Here is a 20,022-nt window from a genome sequence, read left to right as displayed (position 1 = left end):
AAATACTCTTGGAACACAGCAGGAAGAGCTGTCTATCAGCTAAAAGGGTATCTTCAGCAAAGTGCAGACCCGAACAAAGTCAATTCCAGAATTCTACAGGAAACCAACTAACTTCAAATGGCCACACTGCTCAACAACCTACACCTCAAAGGCAAGCAAAGGGCTTAATCATATACTCTTTTAACTTGTTATTCACCCTAACTATGTATGCATATGTGTGCGCACATGTGTGCGTATGTGTCGTCACATTTTTTTTGCGTTAGTAATTAATAAACTTACTCTTTGGCTCAAGGAAACCTGGTTTGATTGGCTCCTGATTAACAAATAAATACATTTGGATTGGAGAACACATTTAAGAAGAAAATTAAGTTTTTAAAACCTTTCTGGTGACCAACCTGGCCAGGGGGGTGGGGGGATAAATAAAAGAGGAGCCAGCTCACTCCGCCTCATCAGTTGTAACAACACACAAGGATGGTAATGGTGGTATCTGGTCCATTGTAAGGTATTATTTGTTGAGTATGACCATGTCAGGCTGTTGCTTGACTAGTCTACGGGACAGTTCTCCCAATTTTGGCAGAAGCCCCCAGGTGCTCATGAGGAGAATTTTGCAGGGTTAACAGGGCTAGATGGGCCGATTTTGTTTCCGGTGCCTAGGTTGATGCAAGGTGATCAGTCCGGTTTCATTCCTTTTAAACTTCATAGTGGTTGGCACAACTGAGCTGCTTACTAGGCCTTTTCAGAGGGCATTTAAGAGACAACCACATTACTGTGGGTCTGGAGTTAGAGGTGGCCAGACCAGGTGAGGATGGCAGATTTACTTCCCTAAAGGACATCAATGAACCAGATGAGTCTTTATGACAATGGTTGCATAGTCACCATTGCTGAGACTAGCTTTTAATTCCATTTTTTTTTTTATTAATTGAATTTAAATTTCACCAGCTGCCATCGTGGGATTTGAATCTGTCTCTCCAGAGTATTAGCATGGGCCTCTGGATTACTAGCCCAGTGACATTACCACCATGCCACTGCCTCCCTAGCATAATTCAAAGCATTACTGAACTTGAAGAAATTTCCAGGTTCACCCCTGAAAGATATTTGATTAACGAGTACCTTGTAGTTTAATAAAAACACTTAGATTAATGGAAAGTTAAATAGCTGAAGTTGCAATAAATGAGATATAGGTGAACATAGCTGGGTATTTGGGAAATGTCAAATAGCAAGTTCAAAAATGTTCACACAGCATCTTGGAAAACATTGTATAACTAACTTTAACTCCTTAAAAAAAAATGATTAGACTGCACCCTCTGTAAAGAGAATCCATTGAGGTCTGTGAAAGCTCATGCTGCGCATCAACATGTAGATGCGTCAATTATGGCAGTCTTATGATAGAAAGAGTACTGTATTTTGTGTTTCAGAAGAACAAACTTCAGGAAAATACACATTTTCCTCAGTTTAAAAGAATTCTCATAACAGGTATTCAATAACGTCCAGCTCTGTTACATACTTGAAAATTATTAAGTGTCGCTTAAATGTATTACTCTTTATGGAATCATTAACTCATGTACCCTGACCATAACATACATGCATGTAAAAAAATTCAAAATAAAATGAATTTCAAACCAAGATTTTTGTTTTGATTAAAAGCTACATCATAGAATCTTACAGCAAAGAAGCGGGCCATCTGGCCCATCATGCTAGAGCCTTCTCTTTGAATTTAGTCCCATACCCTGGTTTTCCCCCCCTATAACCTTAAAAATTAGTCCTCAAATACGTATCCAATTTCCTTTTGACAGTTCCTACAGAATCTGCTCTCACCATTCTTTCAGGTAGCGTATTCTAGGTCTGATCATGAAAATAATTCTAATTTCCCCTTTAGTTCTTAGTTATTTTTAATCAACTGGCTCTATGAAAGCCCCTCACAATTTGAGAGAGTCTATTAGGTCTCCTCTTAACCTCCTCTGTTTTATTACAAGGTATTAATAGCACAGGAACTAGCTATCTAGAGCAATGAGTTCATGCCAGTGTTTTTGCTCTACACAAGTTTCCTCCCACATTTCTTTATTAATTCCATCAAATACATACTTCTATTCCTATCTTTATCATGTGTTTATCAAACTTCCTGTTAAATGCACCCGTGGTCTGTTAATTTACTTTCAATTCAACACTTTTCTTAACGTCTTGGTCAAAAACTAGGGCCCAGAATTTGCAGTTGTAATGATGGCAAAACTGCCCATGTTTGCCATTATTACTCCACTGAAACAGAAAGCAACTCAAGCCCAGATATGTGCAGTTAAACATGAAAATCCAAAATCCAGAAGTGCTGACAATGATTTTACACTGTTGAGGCTACCCGTCCCCACACCTCCAACATGCGATCAATTAAAAATCACCGATGAGAACCTGCACTTATAAACTTAGTCTTGCTGTAAAAATCCTTGAAGAAATTACACCTTGTTGAACGAAGAGTAACTGTTTTTTTTAAAATGGCGTCCTAAGTTCACAACTGATCCACAAAGAGTAATTTTATATTTGCTGAATGTCAATTATGATTAAAAAATTGAATTCAAATAGTTTTAGAACAATTTTTATAAAAGTTTGATACCTTGTCTTCCATTTTAATTGCATGTATATATCCGAAGCATTTAATTTTAAATTCTAGAGAAAGTGAAATAAGAGTGAAGGGATTCAATTGTTTTTATTTCCTGGTTTGCTGTTTGAGAATGTATCAATATGATTAGCTTCTTAAGTTTCTTGATAATATTACTGCCATTGGACAGCTGGAGATTCCTTGACACAACCCCAGAATCAAACAAACGTTAGGAAAGGGAAAACCCAGACCAGGGATCGATGGATCTGCCGAGTAGGCAGCTTTCTTCAAGGTCCCCGGGGGGACCATTGCTTCGCTGCTGACCATGAATTCCAGCCGAATAAAAATAATTTCAAATTTATACAGCATTGTATTCCATAGTCATTTAATCCCCTTATTCCTAATTTGAGTCTTCCTTTGTTACAACAGTGAAATAGGGTGATGGGAAACTTAGCATTTGTTGCCCAGTGATTTTCCATTTAATTCAACATCCTCATCACCTCTCCCACCCCTGCTCCAGCCCCACTGAACTCTGCAGACATGCACCAGATCTTCAGATATGTGCCTATTATTCACAGCACAGATGAAACTGGGAAACTGCTGTGCAAAAAATCATGGCAAGAATTTGAATGTGTGAATATGAAAATGAAGAGTGTATTTTAATTGCATTATGAGGTAACAAATTCCCTAATCAGGGCAACTTCACCTTGTCTTGAGCAAAACAGAGCCTATGTCATCTGGATGAGTTGTAGCTGCAATTCTCATGAACTTATTCAACTCATCCATATGCAACATAGCTTCATTTCAACAATGGCGAAATCCTTATTCACGTAACTTTTAAAAGAGGCAGCTGTCAATACCTGATGCATAACTGATGCAAAGGATTGGTTTTCAGCACAGTAAATTCATTCATGGATCCAGATTACGCCACAAATCACAAGAACGCATCTGTAGAGTTGCACTAACCACCACCATGAAACATGGTATAGAATATTCCAAGAACCTCATTTTAAATGACATACTATGGTCCTGTTTTTGCTGGAAGAAGGTGTCACCACAGAAATGAGCTGTCAGGATGCTTCCATCTGCTGATTTTAGCAATGTCCTTACTGCATTGAAGAAAATATCCCAGGTTTATCAAGAAATAATCAGACAACTGATGACAGGTCAGTGACCTGAAACATTACCTGTTTCTCTACCCACAAGGGTATTTCCAACATTTTCTGCTTTTACTTGAAACGAATTGTCTTCTGAATCAAAACCAATTGTGCCAATGCAAGCCACGTGACTTATCCACTTTAAGCATAGCCTGCCTTTCCACTACATCCTGCCCATCAATTTTCACCTCATCCATTACCACCTCCATCTCAACTTCTACTGATATTTTGTCAGCATCATCTTCCTTCGTAAACACTGACACAAAGTACTCATCAGTATTTCAGTCTTGTCCTGCACCTCTCAAGCTCCATCGCTCTCATTATCTCTGATAGGCTCCATCCCACCTCTTGCTACATACTTACTATTTACATGGTGAGAGAAGACTTTTCAGTTTCCTTTTATGTTAATTACCATTTTTCTCATCTTCTCTCTGCCAATTCTATTTTCCTCTGTACTGCCCTTTCAGTTGGCTGTATTTGGCCTGGCCCTTGCTTGAAAAATTCATTTGACATGCATCATACACGCACATTTTTCATTTCATCATATTCTCTATTTCCTTCAACATCCAAGGCTTTTGTTCCCCTGTTAGGAAGGGATAATAATTCCCATTATTTTATTGGAATTTATTGTAAAATAGTGGTATCTGTGTCTGTATGTGTGTGAGAGAGAGACTTAATTGGATTAAAGGCAGCTGGTCTGAAGGCTTTGATGTCGACTGGTTCAGGGTATTGAATGTGTGTTTGCTTGCCTGGGTCTTTTAAAATCTGTGTGTCTTAGTGTTGCCTTAATGAAAATGTAACTGGGAGTCAGATTAACTAGGGGATTTAGGAGTTATCAAAGTAGTAATTTGTAGATCTATGTATGTGTTTAAAATGACTTCTCTTATTAATAAATGTTTAATCAAGTTTTGTAAAAACCTACAAGGCTAAGTGGTTTTATTATGGCTGAATTCAAGGCACACATCTCAAAACTTATACAAAACAAGTTGTGGCAGTTATTTCAAGGTTCTTTTTGGGATTTGAACAACTCAACATTTACCATCGGCTGTGCCATAACACCCCTAATTTTAACTCTTGTTGGAATGTGTCCAGTCTCTACCTGAAACATCTGATCCTTGAAGTTCACCCATTTTACTACTGCAGATTTTCCTGTCAGTCACTGGTTCCATTTTACCCTGACTTGATTCCCTCTCAACCCAGTGAAGTTAGCTGTCTTCCAATTTAGAAGTTCAACTTTAAATTGCTGCTTGCCCTTCTCCATTACTCATCTAAACCAGAGGATATGATGATCACTCTTACCCAAATGTTCCCCACAGACACTTGGTTGTCTTTGTACACCTCATTCCCTAGCAACAGATCCAGCAATGCCTCCTTCTTTGGAAAAACTCAGCAGATTTGGCAGCATCGGCGGAGAAGAACAAAGTTTTCGTTTCAAGTCCTCATGACCCTTCAACAGAACTAAGTAAGAACAGGATAGGGGTGAAATATAAGCTGGTTTAAGGTGGGGGGGGGGGCGGTTGTAGGGACAAGCAAGCAGTAATAGGAGCAGATAACCAAAAGATATCACAGACAAAAGAACAAAGAGGTGTTGAAGGTGGTGCTATTACCCAAAAGAATGTGCTAATTAAGAATGGATAGCAGGACATGCAAGGTACAGACAGCTCTAGTGGGGGTGGGGTGAAATAAGACTAAAAGGGCATAAAAGGTATAGATTTAAAAATAATGGAAATAGGTGGGAAAAGAAAAATCTATATAAATTATTGGAAAAAGCAAAAGGGAGGGGGAAGAAACAAAAAGGGGGTGGGGATGGAGGAGGGAGCTCAAGATCTAAAGTTGTTGAACTCAATGTTCAGTCCAGAAGGCTGTAAAGTGCCTAGTCGGAAGATGAGGTGCTGTTCCTCCAGTTTGCGTTGAGCTTCACTGGAACAATGCAGCAAGCCAAGGACAGACATGTGGGCAAGAGAGCAGGGTGGAGTGTTAAAACGGCAAGAGTCAGGGAGGTCTGGATCATTCTTGCGGACAGACCGAAGGTGTTCTGCAAAGCGGTCGCCCAGTCTGCGTTTGGTCTCTCCAATGTAGAGGAAACCGCATTGGGAACTTCTCCACCGATGCTGCCAGACCTGCTGAGTTTTTCCAGGTATTTCTGTTACTGTTTTGGATTTCCAACATCCGCAGTTTTTTGTTTTTATGCCTCCTTCTTTGTTGGACCAAAAACATGCTGGGCAAGGACGTTCTCCCGAGCACATTTCATAAATTCCTTCCCTTCATTACTCTTGACTCTAACATTATCTTAATCGATATTTGGATAATTAAAGTCGTTGAGTATCACCACTCTATACTTCTTGCATGCCTCTCTGAATTCCTTGCAAATTTCTTCTCGTTCTCACTATTTGGAGAGCAATAGAAAACCTCAAAAGCACGATCACTCTTTTTCTTTCTCAATGCCAACCAAACTAATTCGAGCCTTGCCCCCTCAAGGCCCCATCCTCTCTTTCTAACATTATATTGTCTTCCCTAATCAGTACTGTCACATCACCTCCCTTTTTCCCTTCCCTATCTTTTCTGAACACTTAGTATCTGTGAATATCAAGTGCCCAGTCCTCAACATTTTAAGCCACATTTCTGTTATTGCTACATCATATTTCCACATGGCTATTTGCACTTGTAGCTCACCAACCTTATTCAACACATTTTGTGCATTTACATATATTCTGGTGTAATCCCATGGCTTTTAAACAGTAAATGGTATAAATTAAACAAATTCATAAAGAGACGTGTCATTGACACAGTAGAAAGACTGGAGGAAGCACAAATATATGCATTGCTTTTTCATATGTAAAGAATGGAGCCCTCAACAATGGCTGAGAAGACACTAATAACCATCCATTATTGTTGAATAGGAAATTGCCAAGAGAAAGGCATTAAGCAATATATGTCTTTGAAAACAAAGAGGCCACAGGAAGATGTATTGGGTGATGAGATCACATTTCAAGCAGTAGAAAATGCAGATGATGATCTGGCAGATGTGGAACTTAATGAGGTGGAAACTGAGCGCAAGAGCAACCTTGCTTTTGAGAGAGATAAATGTTAGATGCGTGGCGAATATACTGAAGAGCCCCACCAATCACGGACAAGCGAAAGCCTTCAAAAGCATGGTGTCTGGGTGCTATCCATGTACATTCATAGGGAGTGACTGACCACAAACAAGAAACTCAAAATTTACTCATTTTTTTTTTCCAATGATAGTCAACAGGTTTTCTTTTTTAAATTAACATAGCTGGAAGTATCTTACCATGCATGCTATGTTTTGTGTCAGACAGTAGTCTCACGAGTGCCCAGAAAGCATCCTCTTCATTCAGATACATAAGCAGCAGTGCAGTAATCTGACTCATTCCCTGGCAGTAACCTACTTCCTGCAATTGAATAAAATGAAAAAAAGGTACAGCAAGTTACTTACAGGGAATTTAGTAATTTCCCTTTATGGAAATGAATGAGGTTTGGATGTTTAATTTATGGTTTTATTTGGAATTAAATAATTGAGTATTGCTGAAAAAAGAGACATGTCTAAGCTTTTCATCTTGCATTCATCAGGACATTTAGCAAGAATATCAATATAAGGGGGAAACAACAATTATACTGGATGTGAAGAGTCTGCTGATTGTTGGCAAGTAGTGTTGCCATGAAGGATGCACCACTGTTGCTGACAGTTAACTGCCAAACATTGTTTGAAATGTAAACCAAGCAGCTTGACCCTGACTGGTCAAGACATTGCCCTGAGGAATGAGTTAGCCAATGGCTGCCACTTATTTCGTTTAGCTGAAATAGGTGCAATGTGTGTACATGTTCTGTCTGCAAAGAACAGGGCCATGTGTATTAACAAATGTAGCTTCCAAAACATGTAAATGTGCCACACTCTGAACTAGGCTGAACTTAAATTGGTTCTTAGCGTAATTCTTAGCACACTGAGGATTATTTAGCAAAAGTTGTCCGATTGTGGAATCACATCTAATTTGAACACGGTTTTGAGTTTTGCAAGCATAGGCTGGTTGAAATTCATATACCACATTGCTCATTTGTGAGATAGGCAGAACATCATTTTGGCTTGATGGCAGCATCCTGTTGGTGGTGAATACCACTTGTGTTGCTACTCTATTGTAGCAGCACGAAACAGCAATTTAAGCCACAGGTGAAGCTAGCTGTTTTATGCTGCTACTATGCAACAGCAACAGGAATGGTATTCGCCACTAATAGATGAGTAATGAGGTATATGAATTTCAGTGCCAGTGAGATGCTAGGTGCATAGGTCGTCCATCCCAAAGACTGGTGGATTGTATCAAGCAGCATGTCCCAGCTGCTGTTCGCAATAGGCAGGGTACAGATCTCATGCAACCAGCCTGTGCTTGCAAAACTCAAAATACTGATTCCGTGATTGGACAACATTTGTTAAATAATCCTCAGTGTGCTAAGAATTACGCTGACAACCAATTTAGCATTGCCAGTCAGGCTCTCAGTGTGGCACGTGTGTGCACTGGAGGCTACATGTATTAATAAACAGGACCTTGATCTTTGCAGACAGAAAGAACATGTACACACATTGCACCTGTTTCAGCTAAACAAAATAAGTGACAGCCATTTGCTGACCCATTGCTCAGGGCGATGCCTTGGCCAATCAGGGTCAAGCTGCCTGGTTTAAATTTCAAACAATGCTTGGCAGTTAACTATCAGTCACCACCACTGGTGGCAACTCCACTTGCCAACCAATCAAAACTCTCTTCACATACTGTATAAACTGTTGTTTTCCCCTTATTTTGATATTCTTGCAGTGTCCTGATGGATGCAAGATAAAAAACTTAGATAATATCTCTTATTTCAGCAATACTCAAGTTTCATACTACCAAACGACATTAATTCTTATTAATGGTTTACCAAATATAAACATTAGCAAAAAGAACCTAACGTAAATAGAACAGCTGTCAGCTTCCTTTCCAAATCTAATTTGTACTGAAATCACAGAGCTTCAGAAAATGCAGCAGTTTGCTTAAACCTATTTCTGCAGTCGACATAACACAAGTCAGAAGTGTTAATGGCTGTCAAAATGTGAAATTCTGCAACAAAGCAGCAGTGCAAATACATGCATATTTCTTTATCATCAGAGAAAGGATGTGAAAATTAACCATTGAAGAGATACCAAATTAGTGCTATATGTCAAAGAATTATCAAGGAATAAAGGAAGGCAAAGCAAAACTATAAAATGAAATTATTAAAGAATAAAAAAGGAAATAGTACAGTATTTGGCAGGCACAAACAAAAGAAATACCAAGACAGGGATAGGGCAATAAAGGATACATACAATAAGCTCACAGGTAATAATAGAAAAATGGCAGAAATATTAATTATTTTGCCTTGGTATTTACCAGGCAGGTTAACATGGTAGACAATGTTAGAAGGGTAAATCAAATAGGATATAAAGGCACACAAGATATAAAGAGGTGGGATAATTGAGAAACTAATTAAAACTGATAAAATCCCTGGTTCGGAGGATGGCATCTACACATATTAAAAGCAGCGATGGAAAATATGCCAGAAGCACCGTTACACATATATAAAAAGTTACTAGAAAAGGCAACAGTGGAATTAGATTGGGAGACAGCTAACATGATTCATATGTATATTCTGTGTTGGGGAGAATAATGAGATTCCTAACCAAAGATATCACACAAAAACTTCTAGAGATGGAAAACCTAATCAAGAGCAGTCTTCATGGATTCCAAAAGGGAAAACTGAACTTGACCAACCTTACTGAAGCATTTGAATTTACAGGAAAAGGTAACACAAATAGCACAGTAGACATAACATATTTGGATTTCCAGAAAGCCTTTGATAAGGTATAATGGACTCATGACCAGGTCAGAACATGTGGAATCAGAGGACAAGGAGCAGAATGAATCATAAGTCAGCTACAAAACAGAGTAGGGGTTAAAATTAATTACTAAGACTGACAAATGGTGGAAGTAGCATTCCACAAGGACTGGTGCTGGGATCATTGCTTTTCACCATGTAGATAAATAATTTAGACTCATAAATCAGAAGCACAATTTTGAAACTTACACATGTCAACAAAATGCAGGGTGTAATACATGGGAGGACTGTGACAAAATACAGCAAGACATTAGGTCAGAACTTCCATGGAGTGGCAAATGCAGTCAGGGTTGCCACTCTGCTTCTTTTTACTTACCTTAGTGTGGAGCTGCACATTTCCCACAAGGACTTCTGATCCAGGCCTGCAGAGAAATGTGCCGCGCACCAGCTCTGGACTCCTCCCAGTGCAGGGCAGCATCGTTGGGAAAGTGAAGCAATGCTCACTTTTTGCGGCTCTAGCTGCCGTAAACCAAGTAAGCTAAAGGTCCCACCCACTTTGAGAAGCTAGGGACAAGCTAAGTATGTAAGCTAAGTGGGTGAGGGGTTAGAGTGGTCAGGTCAGGTGGTTCAGGCACCCTTGGGTGGGGTTGGGAGGGTAGTCGGGGGCAGGGGAGTCAGGGTACTGGGGAGGGGGTCCTCCATTTTAAATTGTTTCCGGTCATTCCCAGTGCAGGGTAATTGCCCGGCAGAAGCTTATGCTTCCTGAGAAATTGCCATGCAGCCCTTCCATAGGGACTTCTGGGGTTTCTCCTGGGTACAACCCCCACCCCCGGAAATCAGAAGTTCTGGGCCATTAACAAACTTGCAGAATGGGCACATAATTGCAAATGGACTTCAAAATAGAAGAATGTGAGGCAAAACATTTTGGTAGGAAGAATATAGAGGCCACAAACTCCTTGGGTAAAACGTATCGAGATGGAGGAGAGGAACAGGTGGGGGGTGGAGGAGTACAGATACACAAATCACAAAGTTTTTTCAGAGGTTAATAAGGCCAAAAAGAACAACAAAGCACTGGGTTCATTGAAGAGGAACAGAATTGTAAAGCAAAGAAGTTAGGTTAAACTTGTGTAGAACTTTGGTTAGATAACATTTTGAACAGTTCTGGCCTCTATATTATAAGCAAGGATTTAGACACAAGATAAGGTGCAAAAATTTTTAAAATTAAAATGATACCAGAACTGGGAGATTATACCTATTAGGAAAGATTGATCAGGCTGGGGCCCTTTCCATAGAAAATAAATGGGGTGAACTGATAAGTATTCAAAATTATGAAAGGCTTTGATAAGGTAGACATAGAGCCAATGTTTCCATTTGCAGAAGAGACCAAAATTGAGGCCATGAATATACGACAGTCACTAATAGATAGAACAGGAAACTCAGGACAGAAACCCTGCAATTCGGACAGCAGTTAGGATATGCAAGACCCCTCACAAGGACTAGCTGAGAAAAATAGCCTACATGCATTTAAGGGAAAGCTATTTCAGCACATGATAGAGAGATTAGCAGGGTGTGTCGGAGTCAGATGAGGAGGATGGGTGGGGGCAGACTCATGCAGAGTATAAGCACTGACATGGATCTGGAAGGCTGAATAGCATATTTCTGTGCTCTCAGTAGTTTGTAATAATGTAGTCAGTGAACTTCTACAAAGCTATTGGATGAAGCAGATCGAACTCCTGAAGATTTTACCTCATCTTCACTCCACAAAACAACCAGTGACACGTTTTGATGTATGATTATTGAAGAGCAATTGATGAATTTTATGCCCACAATAAATATTCTCCTGGCACTGTGAATTTTTTCAAAAAGGGGTAACAATGAATAAACAAAAAATTCTCCTAGATTTTCCTTCAAGTATACTTCACACTCAATTGCTCCCTGTCTGACATCACCCCTCCTTTCAAGAATTCCAACCATTGCTTTGTTGGAATTGTGCATTTTGAAAGCCATCCTCAATAGCTTTCATTTTGAAAAGTTTTCACATTTACAATCTAACAGAAAGACAATATAAACCAGAAAGGTAACAACCAGCTTTGAAAACTGTTTAAAATACTGACAAAAAAACATACCGTGTTATACATGGAATAAGCAGCTAAAACGTGGAACAAAGCTTGCTGCCTGTAGAAGAGAAATGCAAAGAAATTACCTTTCAATTTTGCCCCATGCCTTATTCAATAAATACATATTTATTCAGGACATCTTCCTTAAATCTGAAGGCAAGACCTAGAGTTCAGGGAAATTCAGGTATGCAAGTGCTCTGTTTACACATGTGCCAGTGACCAAGGAGTTAAGCAAAATGGTACTCTGGACACTTGCAAGAGAGACATTCATGTGTGGTTCCTAAAGAACATGCAGATTTTATCATTTTAACTGTGTCTAGCACAGCATTCAAGGGAAGATATTATTTTGCAACTGAAGGTTCCTGTCCTGAAAAAAGGCTATTTTTTGAATCTAAGCTGTGGATATGCATTGTAGATGACAAACAGGCTGCAATGAAGAAGATCTTCCAGCATTTGTTAAAATCCATCCACAGCTTCATTCAGGTGTCTCTCCTGGTTGCTGGCTATCAGTTACCAAGCCATTCTTCTCATTCCTCAGTTCCATTTTGGACAATATATTTATGGTATGGCTTCCATCAGATTTCTGCCACCATGCTTCTCTGACTCTGCTGCCACTTGGCTTCACTCATGTACTCAGGTAGTGATTATGCCTTCACAGACCGCGAGTACTCCTTTGCCGATCATCAAATGTCCAGCAATTCCAGAAAATACTGACTTGAAGTATAACATCAATAACCACCAATGTGACACTATTAAACAAACGCATAACATCTGAATTCATATATACAATCACTACAGAATAGTAGCTACAAAAGCAAAATAGCGCAGTTGCTGGAAATCAAAAATAAAAACAAAAGATGCTGAAAATGCTCAACATGTCAGGCGTCTATGGAGAGAAATAATGTTAACAATGATGACCTTTCATCAGAACTGAAGAATAAGTCTCGGAGTTTTAAAGCCAGTGGGAAGGGGATGCCGGGGGGGGGGGGGGGGGGGGGGGGGGGGGGGGGGGGGGGGGGGGGGGGGGCAAGGGGGCAGGGAATATGAAAGGGAAGGTCTCTGATAGGGTGGAGAGCAGCAGAGTTTAAATAACAAAAGGTTTTGTGATGCAACTGCCAAAAAGCGAGTGTGGTAATGGAAGTGGTAAAGAAACAACTTGAGAATAGCAGATATCTAAGATTTAAAAACATGAGACAATATATTAGTTACACCAAATTCAGTTGTAATTTTAAAAACTTACACTTATAAAGCCTTTAACATAATGAAACGCCTCAAGGCGCTCCAGAAGAGCATTACAAAACAAAGTTTGACACTGAGCTGCAAAGTAGAGATTAGGTCAGATGACCAGAAGTTTAGCAAAGAGGTAGGTTTTAATGAGTGTCCATAAAATGGGAAAACGCAGCCAAGAGGCAGAGAGTAGAGAGGGAATTCCAGAGTTTGAGGCCCAGACAAACGAAGACACGGCTCCCAATAATGCATCAGATATGGTCAGGAATGCACAAAAGGGCAGAATTAGAGGGCTGCAGATATCTGAAAACAATGATGAGAATTTTAAAATCAAGAACCGTTTGCTTGCCTGGGAGCTAATGTAGGTCAGCAAGCACACGGGCAATAAGGGGATGGGATTTGCTGCGAGTTAAACACAGACAGCAAAAGTTTTAGATGACCTCAAGTTAACGGTGAGTAGAATGTGGGAGACCAGTCAGGAATGTGTTGGAATAAGTCAAGTCTAGGGGTAACAACTGCTGGTTTCAACAGCAGATGAGCTGAGGCCAAGGGCAAAGTTGAGCGACGTCAGAGGTAGAAATCGGCAGTCTCAGAGATGACATGACTATAAGATTGGCAGCTCATCTCAGGATCAAAGATGACCCCAAGATTGTGATCAGACTGGCTTAAAAGCTCTGACTATTATCAGGGAGATGGATGAAGTTGTCATTTAGGGTGCAAAGCTTGGAGCGGGTACTGAAAACAATGGCTTCAGGCTTACCAATATTTAATTGGTGGGAATTTCTGTTCATCCAGTGCTGGATGCCGAATTAAGAGTTTGATAACTTCACAACAGTGGAGAAGTCAAGAGAGGTGGTGGTGAGGTAAAGCTGGGCGCCATCAACGTCCAAGTGAAAACTAATGCAAGGCTTCAGGTGATGTCGCAAAGGAGCAACAGGCAGGTGACAAATAGGAGGGAGTCCGAGGATTGATCTTTTGGGCACGCTGTCGGTAACAGTAAAAGAAGCCATTGCAAGTGATTCTCTGAATACGATTAGATAGAAGAATGTATTCATTTGAGTGTAGTCTCATCCAGCTGGCAGTGGAGGAGAATGTTGTGGTCAACCGTGATCAAAGGATGCAGTCAAGTCAAGGGGGATGAGGATGCAACATTTAAATTTGTAAAGGGACACAGGATGTCATTTGTTAAGAGCCGTTTTGGTAGAGTTGCAGGAATGAAAGATGTGAAAGGACTTGAGAGGAAAAGGAGATTGGAGATGAGACATGAGTCTGCAAAGATGAAGGGGTAAAGGGTGTTGTTTTGAGGAGAGGGGTGCTGACTGCAGATTTAAGGGGGAGAGGAGCAACAATTGAATAGAAAGAGCCATTTACAGTATCAGCTAACGTGAGGGCCAGGAGAGGCAGTTGGGTGATCATTAGTTTAGTGGAATCAGGGTTGGGGAAACAGGTTGTGGGTCTCATGAACAGGATGAGCTCAGAGGGCATGAGGGGAGACAGGAGAGAAACTAGAGGCAGATACAACTTCAAGGCTAGCACAAGGAGTAGTATTAAAGGAAGTTTGGCTAGGCAGGCTAGTAGAAGAGAGGGAAACAGCAGAGCCAGCTGGACAGATAGTCTCGATCCTGATGATAAACTAGTCCATGAGCTCCTTGCACTTGTGGGAGGCAAGTGTGCAGAAGACAGGGGAGAGGAGTTTAAGACGACAGTCCGCAGTTCAGAAAATAAGCCGGGGTTACACCTTTGCATTCCAGGGTGATCCAGGAATAGTGAGCAGTTTTAGCAAATAAGGGTAGGACCCGGGTTGTGTTTCAACTGGTCCAGTCAGGCCACTTGAAACACAGGTGGATGATTAAGTGAGATGTGCACCATATCCTTTCAAATATACTTGGATTTAAGTGAGCTGAGATGAGGGTCAAACCAGGGGAAATGGCTAGGGTCAGAAAGAGAGTAATAGTTTTATTGAGGGCTAGGACAAAGGTGGAGGTGAAAGCATGGTTCAGCAAATCACTATTTGCAGGAATGTTGTGGCACACAGAGAGCCAAAGTACAGGTGATTGGGATTTTGAAGAAGGTGTTGTTGTAAATCAATTGGGGGTTGCTTTTTCCAAGAATGGGATACAGAAGGAGGTAGGTTTGGGGCATGGAAGGGGGATATGAGTGGCAAGAGATAAAAGGCAATGACCAGAGATGGTCTTATCCATGACTGGAACTATGGAGTACTGAAGCCATGTGACATGTCAAGGTCACAGGGTGGCCACGAATACAGTTTGAGGAGTTTATATGGAGGGAGACATTTAGGGAGGATAAAGGGGCATTGAACCATGATCATTTAGTGTTTTACGAACTTTCCAGTCAAATATTATGGTGCCCTTGAAACAAAAGAAAGGCTGTTTGGGGCAGTATACTCAATCATTTCATGACATCTTTACTTTTGGAAGAAATGTTCAGAGGTATGTCACGCACACTATATTTGCAAAGAGAGCTAATAACTCCACATAAGTCAGTAGGTTGCAATTTAGTAACAGTAAAAACAGCCGTTTAGCACAACAACTGGAATCATCAGAGAACACCGCAGCTTTGAATACAGTACTAATCTAAATTTTATTTTTATAAAGAATGCACATGCACCCACCCTGCCCCCTTTTAAGAAATTTCCCATTTGAGTTTAAATCCACGATCAACATTGGCATTAAAGTCAAGTTTAGCCTCTTGTTTCATAAAAGGAGCATCTTAATAATTTTGACAATACCAGCATTATAACTTGGAAGGGAGTGGTGGGGGAGTGGAGAAAGAGAATGAAAGAATCAATTAGTTAGAATAGAAATTTTACTGCAAAATACCATACTATTTCATAGCCATAATACTTTTGGATTGAATTGATCCAACCTCAATTCAAAGTGATATATTTACACTGTGAAAAAAGTATTAAATTACAAGTGGCTTAAAATAAAGTGAGCACCACCAGCTTCTCAAGGTAACTAGAGAAGGCCAATAAAATGCTGGCCTTATATCAACCATATCCAGATAATAAATATATTTTAAAAACAGAGAACCTGATGATGTGTGCATAGAACAAGTCAAAATCGATCAGTTGCTCCCAATGTGTTGAACTTTTGAGTAATTTTTATAATTCTATGACAGATTGCAGTCTGAAGTGGAATTAATCAAAGGAAATTTGTATCATTATCTCCACCACTGAAAATGGATGGAGGTAATGCTTTCGCCCATTTGTTAGTCTATTCAGCTGTAAACAATATATCTCAAAGGCTAATGGATGGATTTCAAAGAAACTTGGTGCACAGATAGGGTAAGGCCCAAGAAAGAACTGAATAGTTCTGGCAAAAATGCAGATCTAGATCCTGAAATTTTTTAAAGGGTCTGTTAACATGGGAAGATAGGCAAATTAACCTTTATTTTAGAATGTTGTGGGTTGTCTCAGCTGCTGTGGTAGAATTTGTCACAGCTGTCAAAATGTGAGCAGAGTTTTTAGAGCAGGTTGCTGAATGTGGATTGGCCTGAAAGCTCCCTGGAAGCTCAAAAAAAATGGCTCATTTTTTCAACTTTGCAGGTACTGAACAGGGTAATGCCTCAAGGAAGAGCTGTGTAATTGTAATAACTTTGAGTCAACACAAGGTGGCAGAGCCATGTGCCCAACTGAGTGCCCTCCACACTTGTATAATTTCTGCATTTTGCTTTAGAAAACATGTATTTTGAAAATTTATTAAACCTCAAAATTACCAGAAGGATAAGGAGGCGTTGGAGAGGGTGCAGAGGAGTTTTACCAGGATTTTTGCCTGGTCTAGAGGTTATTAGCTATGAGGAGAGGTTGGAGAAACTCGGATTGTTCTCACTAGAGCGACGGAGATTGAGGGGCGACTTGATAGAAGTTTACAAAATTATGAGTGGCATGGACAGAGTAGATAGTTAGAAGCTTTTTCTCAGGGTGGAAGAATCAATTACTAGGGCACATAGATTTAAGGTGAGAGGAGAAAACTATAGAGGAGATGTGTGGGGCAAGTTTTTTTTACGCAGAGGGTAGTGAGTGTCTAGAATTCACTGCCAGAGGAGGTGGAGGAAGCAGGTATGATAGTGGTGTACATGAGTAGGATGGGAATAGAGGGATACGGACCGCGGAGGTGCAAAACGTTTTAGTTGACGGGCAATATGATCAGCGCAGGCTTGGAGGGCCAAGGGCCTGTTGCTGTGCTGTACTTTTCTTTGTTCTTTGTTCAATAGTAGAAACGTCAAGTTTTGAAATTTAAATGCGCTCCATTCCCATTTCCCAAATTTAAATGTGACATTAATTGCAACATGTTTGTTTCACTTTTAAGCCAAGTGCTCCCAAATGACTGACAGTGAACGTACTTGAAAGTAACCTTCTCAAGTTCTTAATTTTTTACGGACAGGAGAGGGGGGCAAAACTGAACTCCTTTATCTTCTCAGTCTGTGTAAGCAGAGATGTTTTTTTTGTTTAAAAATAGGCTGTGGCGCTTCTTTCAAAAGACCTTAGTTTGTGTAGTTTTAGAACCAAATCTTCAAGAACTATTTTTTCTTTTGAAATTTAGAAAGGCATTGCGTTATTTGGACACTTTGGAACTGACCTGGTTTTTCTTCTTAATAAAGATCATAAGTTCACCTTGGAATGTGAGCAAGCAAGCCTGTCCCAAGAAATCACATGACTGCAGCTAAACGGCCAGCATGGCACTTGAGGAGGAGAGCTATTAGCTTATTAGAACTGCAAATACTTTAACTTCTGGGGGGGAAAAAACTGTTTTAAAGGCAAAGGTCCTAGTAACTTACTGGAAAGGACCTGACTGATATGAATTTTATGTTTTGAAGTTTTTTCTTTTGAACTCAGTTGGGAATAAACTGAGAAAGGGAAAGCTGCTGAGCTTGCACTGTCTTTGTCTTGCCTGAAATGCAGTATGGTTATCAGTGTCCAGCTAGGAACCCTCGTCTCAGTTAAGGTTGAATGTATTTGGAAACGGAGAGGCTGAGACAAGAGGGAGGTCCCAAGGATTGATCTGACTCTATTCTCCTTCACACTGAAGCTCCATTGGTGAGAACCTCCAGACATCTACTGGGATTAATGATCTGTCTTCACACGAGGAGGACCAGATTGATAACGTCAAAACCCTGCGAACTTTATCGTATTCATAAAATTTTTCTTTAACTGCCAATCGCTGCAGAGACTATTTGTTGGTCTTGTGCATGCATGCATGCTGGCGCATGCTACGGCATTTTTCAAAGGGATAGACAGTTACGCTTCCAGATTACAAATTGTGTGTTAACCAGTTTTTGCAACTTGTTTAAAAAAGTTCTGATTTATAATAAATCAAACATTGAGTTTACTGAAAGAAGCCTGGTTAAAGTCCCTTTGATTCAGGGTCGAACAGCAGCAAAGGTAAATAAATAGCTATTTTGGTGAGTCAATTGAACATTTACATGAATGGTGCGACCTGTAGAGTAGTGGGGCTAGACAAACTGTGCACTCCTCCCATCTCAGTCGTAACAGTAGTCATTTTATTTTCAAGTGACTCACAGCAAACTCTCTTAGGGTTACATCGGAAGTTTAATTTATTCCTACATTCAAACCGGGGCGGGGGGGGGGCGCTGCTGCTCATAACTTCATACACACACGCGTATGCAGTGAGATAGGAAAGATGGGTTTTACAACAATGAATAACTTAACAGTAAAAAGAACCACAGAAACAGATATCAGTGCACGTGTTTCCCAAAGTCCTGAAAATCCAAATCCGAAAGGGATCACTCACAGGCAAGCTCCAATTCAGGCAGATTCCTGGCTGGGGGCAGAAGAGCCGAATTCCTTTAAAGATTATGGTAATGCAATGGGATGAGGTTGACATTCAGAGACTTGGTCTGCTTGGCAGGCAGTGGCCAGTAGGCTTCCAGATAAACAGACTTTGAAGGGGGTTTGTTGCAGGCTGCTTGGTCAGCCTGGAGTCCTGCTGTCAGATATTTGCAGGTTGGGATGGAATTGGCAGACTGCTGTGTGAGCCGGAAATGTAATATTAAAAGCTGTCCAAAGGCTAGAAGTTTGGATATGATGTTGTCCGTTAATGAGTTACTTAAAGCTTAACAAACAATATATGTGCTTCTGATTAAGATCTGTTATTTATTTTAGGAGATAGATGGCGACGTTTAGTTCCTCTGCCAGTACAATGAGTTTCAATGGCTCTCCCTTTGTCATAGCCTAGGCTGGGAGACAACTTGTCTGCTAGTCTTCCAGTTTTGTGGATTATAATGTGTTCTTACAATGAGGTGCGAGATTCCACAAGGATAAGGGTAGAACTCTTTTGTCCTTGTAACTGCTGTTTGAAATTTCCACAAACTGTGGTCAATCTAGTGAATCATGTGACCTGCAGCAGCCATCCTTCGGTTAGGCAAAGTCCATTTTTAAATGAGCAAAAACAAAAAGGTTGATTTACACAGTTTATGATCCCTTTCATGTCTTAGGTACATATTATTAATACTTAAATATCTCCAGAAGCATGCCAGGAACACACAAGATATGACCATAAAGATATTAAATTGGGCAACAGTACAAAATCAAGATTCACACATTGCCTAAAACTGCTTTGCAGGAGGACAGCAAATTGTAGGGAAAATTTTAATATACTAAATAGTTAAAATAAATCTCACGCACTTGTCAAAGTATTGCATCATCTTTGTAAATATTTAAGTCAAAATAAAAATGTCTTAGAATCATGAAGGGTCAAAAATAATTAGGCATAAGCTTAAAATAACCACATCCAGACAAGTTGAGATGATTTGCCAATTACATTTAACAACACAAACTGCAGTTCAAGACTGTTGTTAACAAAGGTAATTCCATCTCTACAATGCCCCCAAATCCCAAATTCAAGAGGTGAGAGAGTTATTCTTTTTAGTGCGGTTGGAACACAGTTCAATCAGTTGATTTTTTTATCCAATGCTACGATTTTCCAGAAAGAAACACCTGCAACAAATGTCCACACAGTCCAGGACTGCAATCAGTTGAAGGTGCTTTTATTCATGATTGTCGGCTGCTTTAATCTCAAGAGGCTTAGGTTTT

General features: G+C 40.1%; 1 protein-coding gene across 5 annotated transcripts in view; it reads right to left on the bottom strand.

Annotated features, from left to right (window-relative positions):
• Nucleotides 1-20,022, bottom strand: part of usp6nl (USP6 N-terminal like) — a 250,985-nt gene that overhangs the window by 41,849 nt on the left and 189,114 nt on the right. For all 5 annotated transcript variants that reach the window (XM_041203381.1, XM_041203378.1, XM_041203382.1 and 2 more), the window contains 2 exons: nucleotides 11,730-11,778; nucleotides 7,037-7,157 (listed from right to left, as the gene is read on the bottom strand). In XM_041203381.1, the coding sequence (XP_041059315.1) occupies nucleotides 7,037-7,157; nucleotides 11,730-11,778 (170 nt within the window). The remainder of the gene's footprint in view (nucleotides 1-7,036; nucleotides 7,158-11,729; nucleotides 11,779-20,022) is intronic.

This window comes from Carcharodon carcharias, chromosome 13 (assembly GCF_017639515.1).
Source record: "Carcharodon carcharias isolate sCarCar2 chromosome 13, sCarCar2.pri, whole genome shotgun sequence".
NCBI classification, from domain to species: Eukaryota; Metazoa; Chordata; class Chondrichthyes; order Lamniformes; family Lamnidae; genus Carcharodon; species Carcharodon carcharias.
The sequence above is the reverse complement of the archived record's forward strand: the minus strand, read 5'-3'. Positions and strand labels throughout refer to the sequence as shown.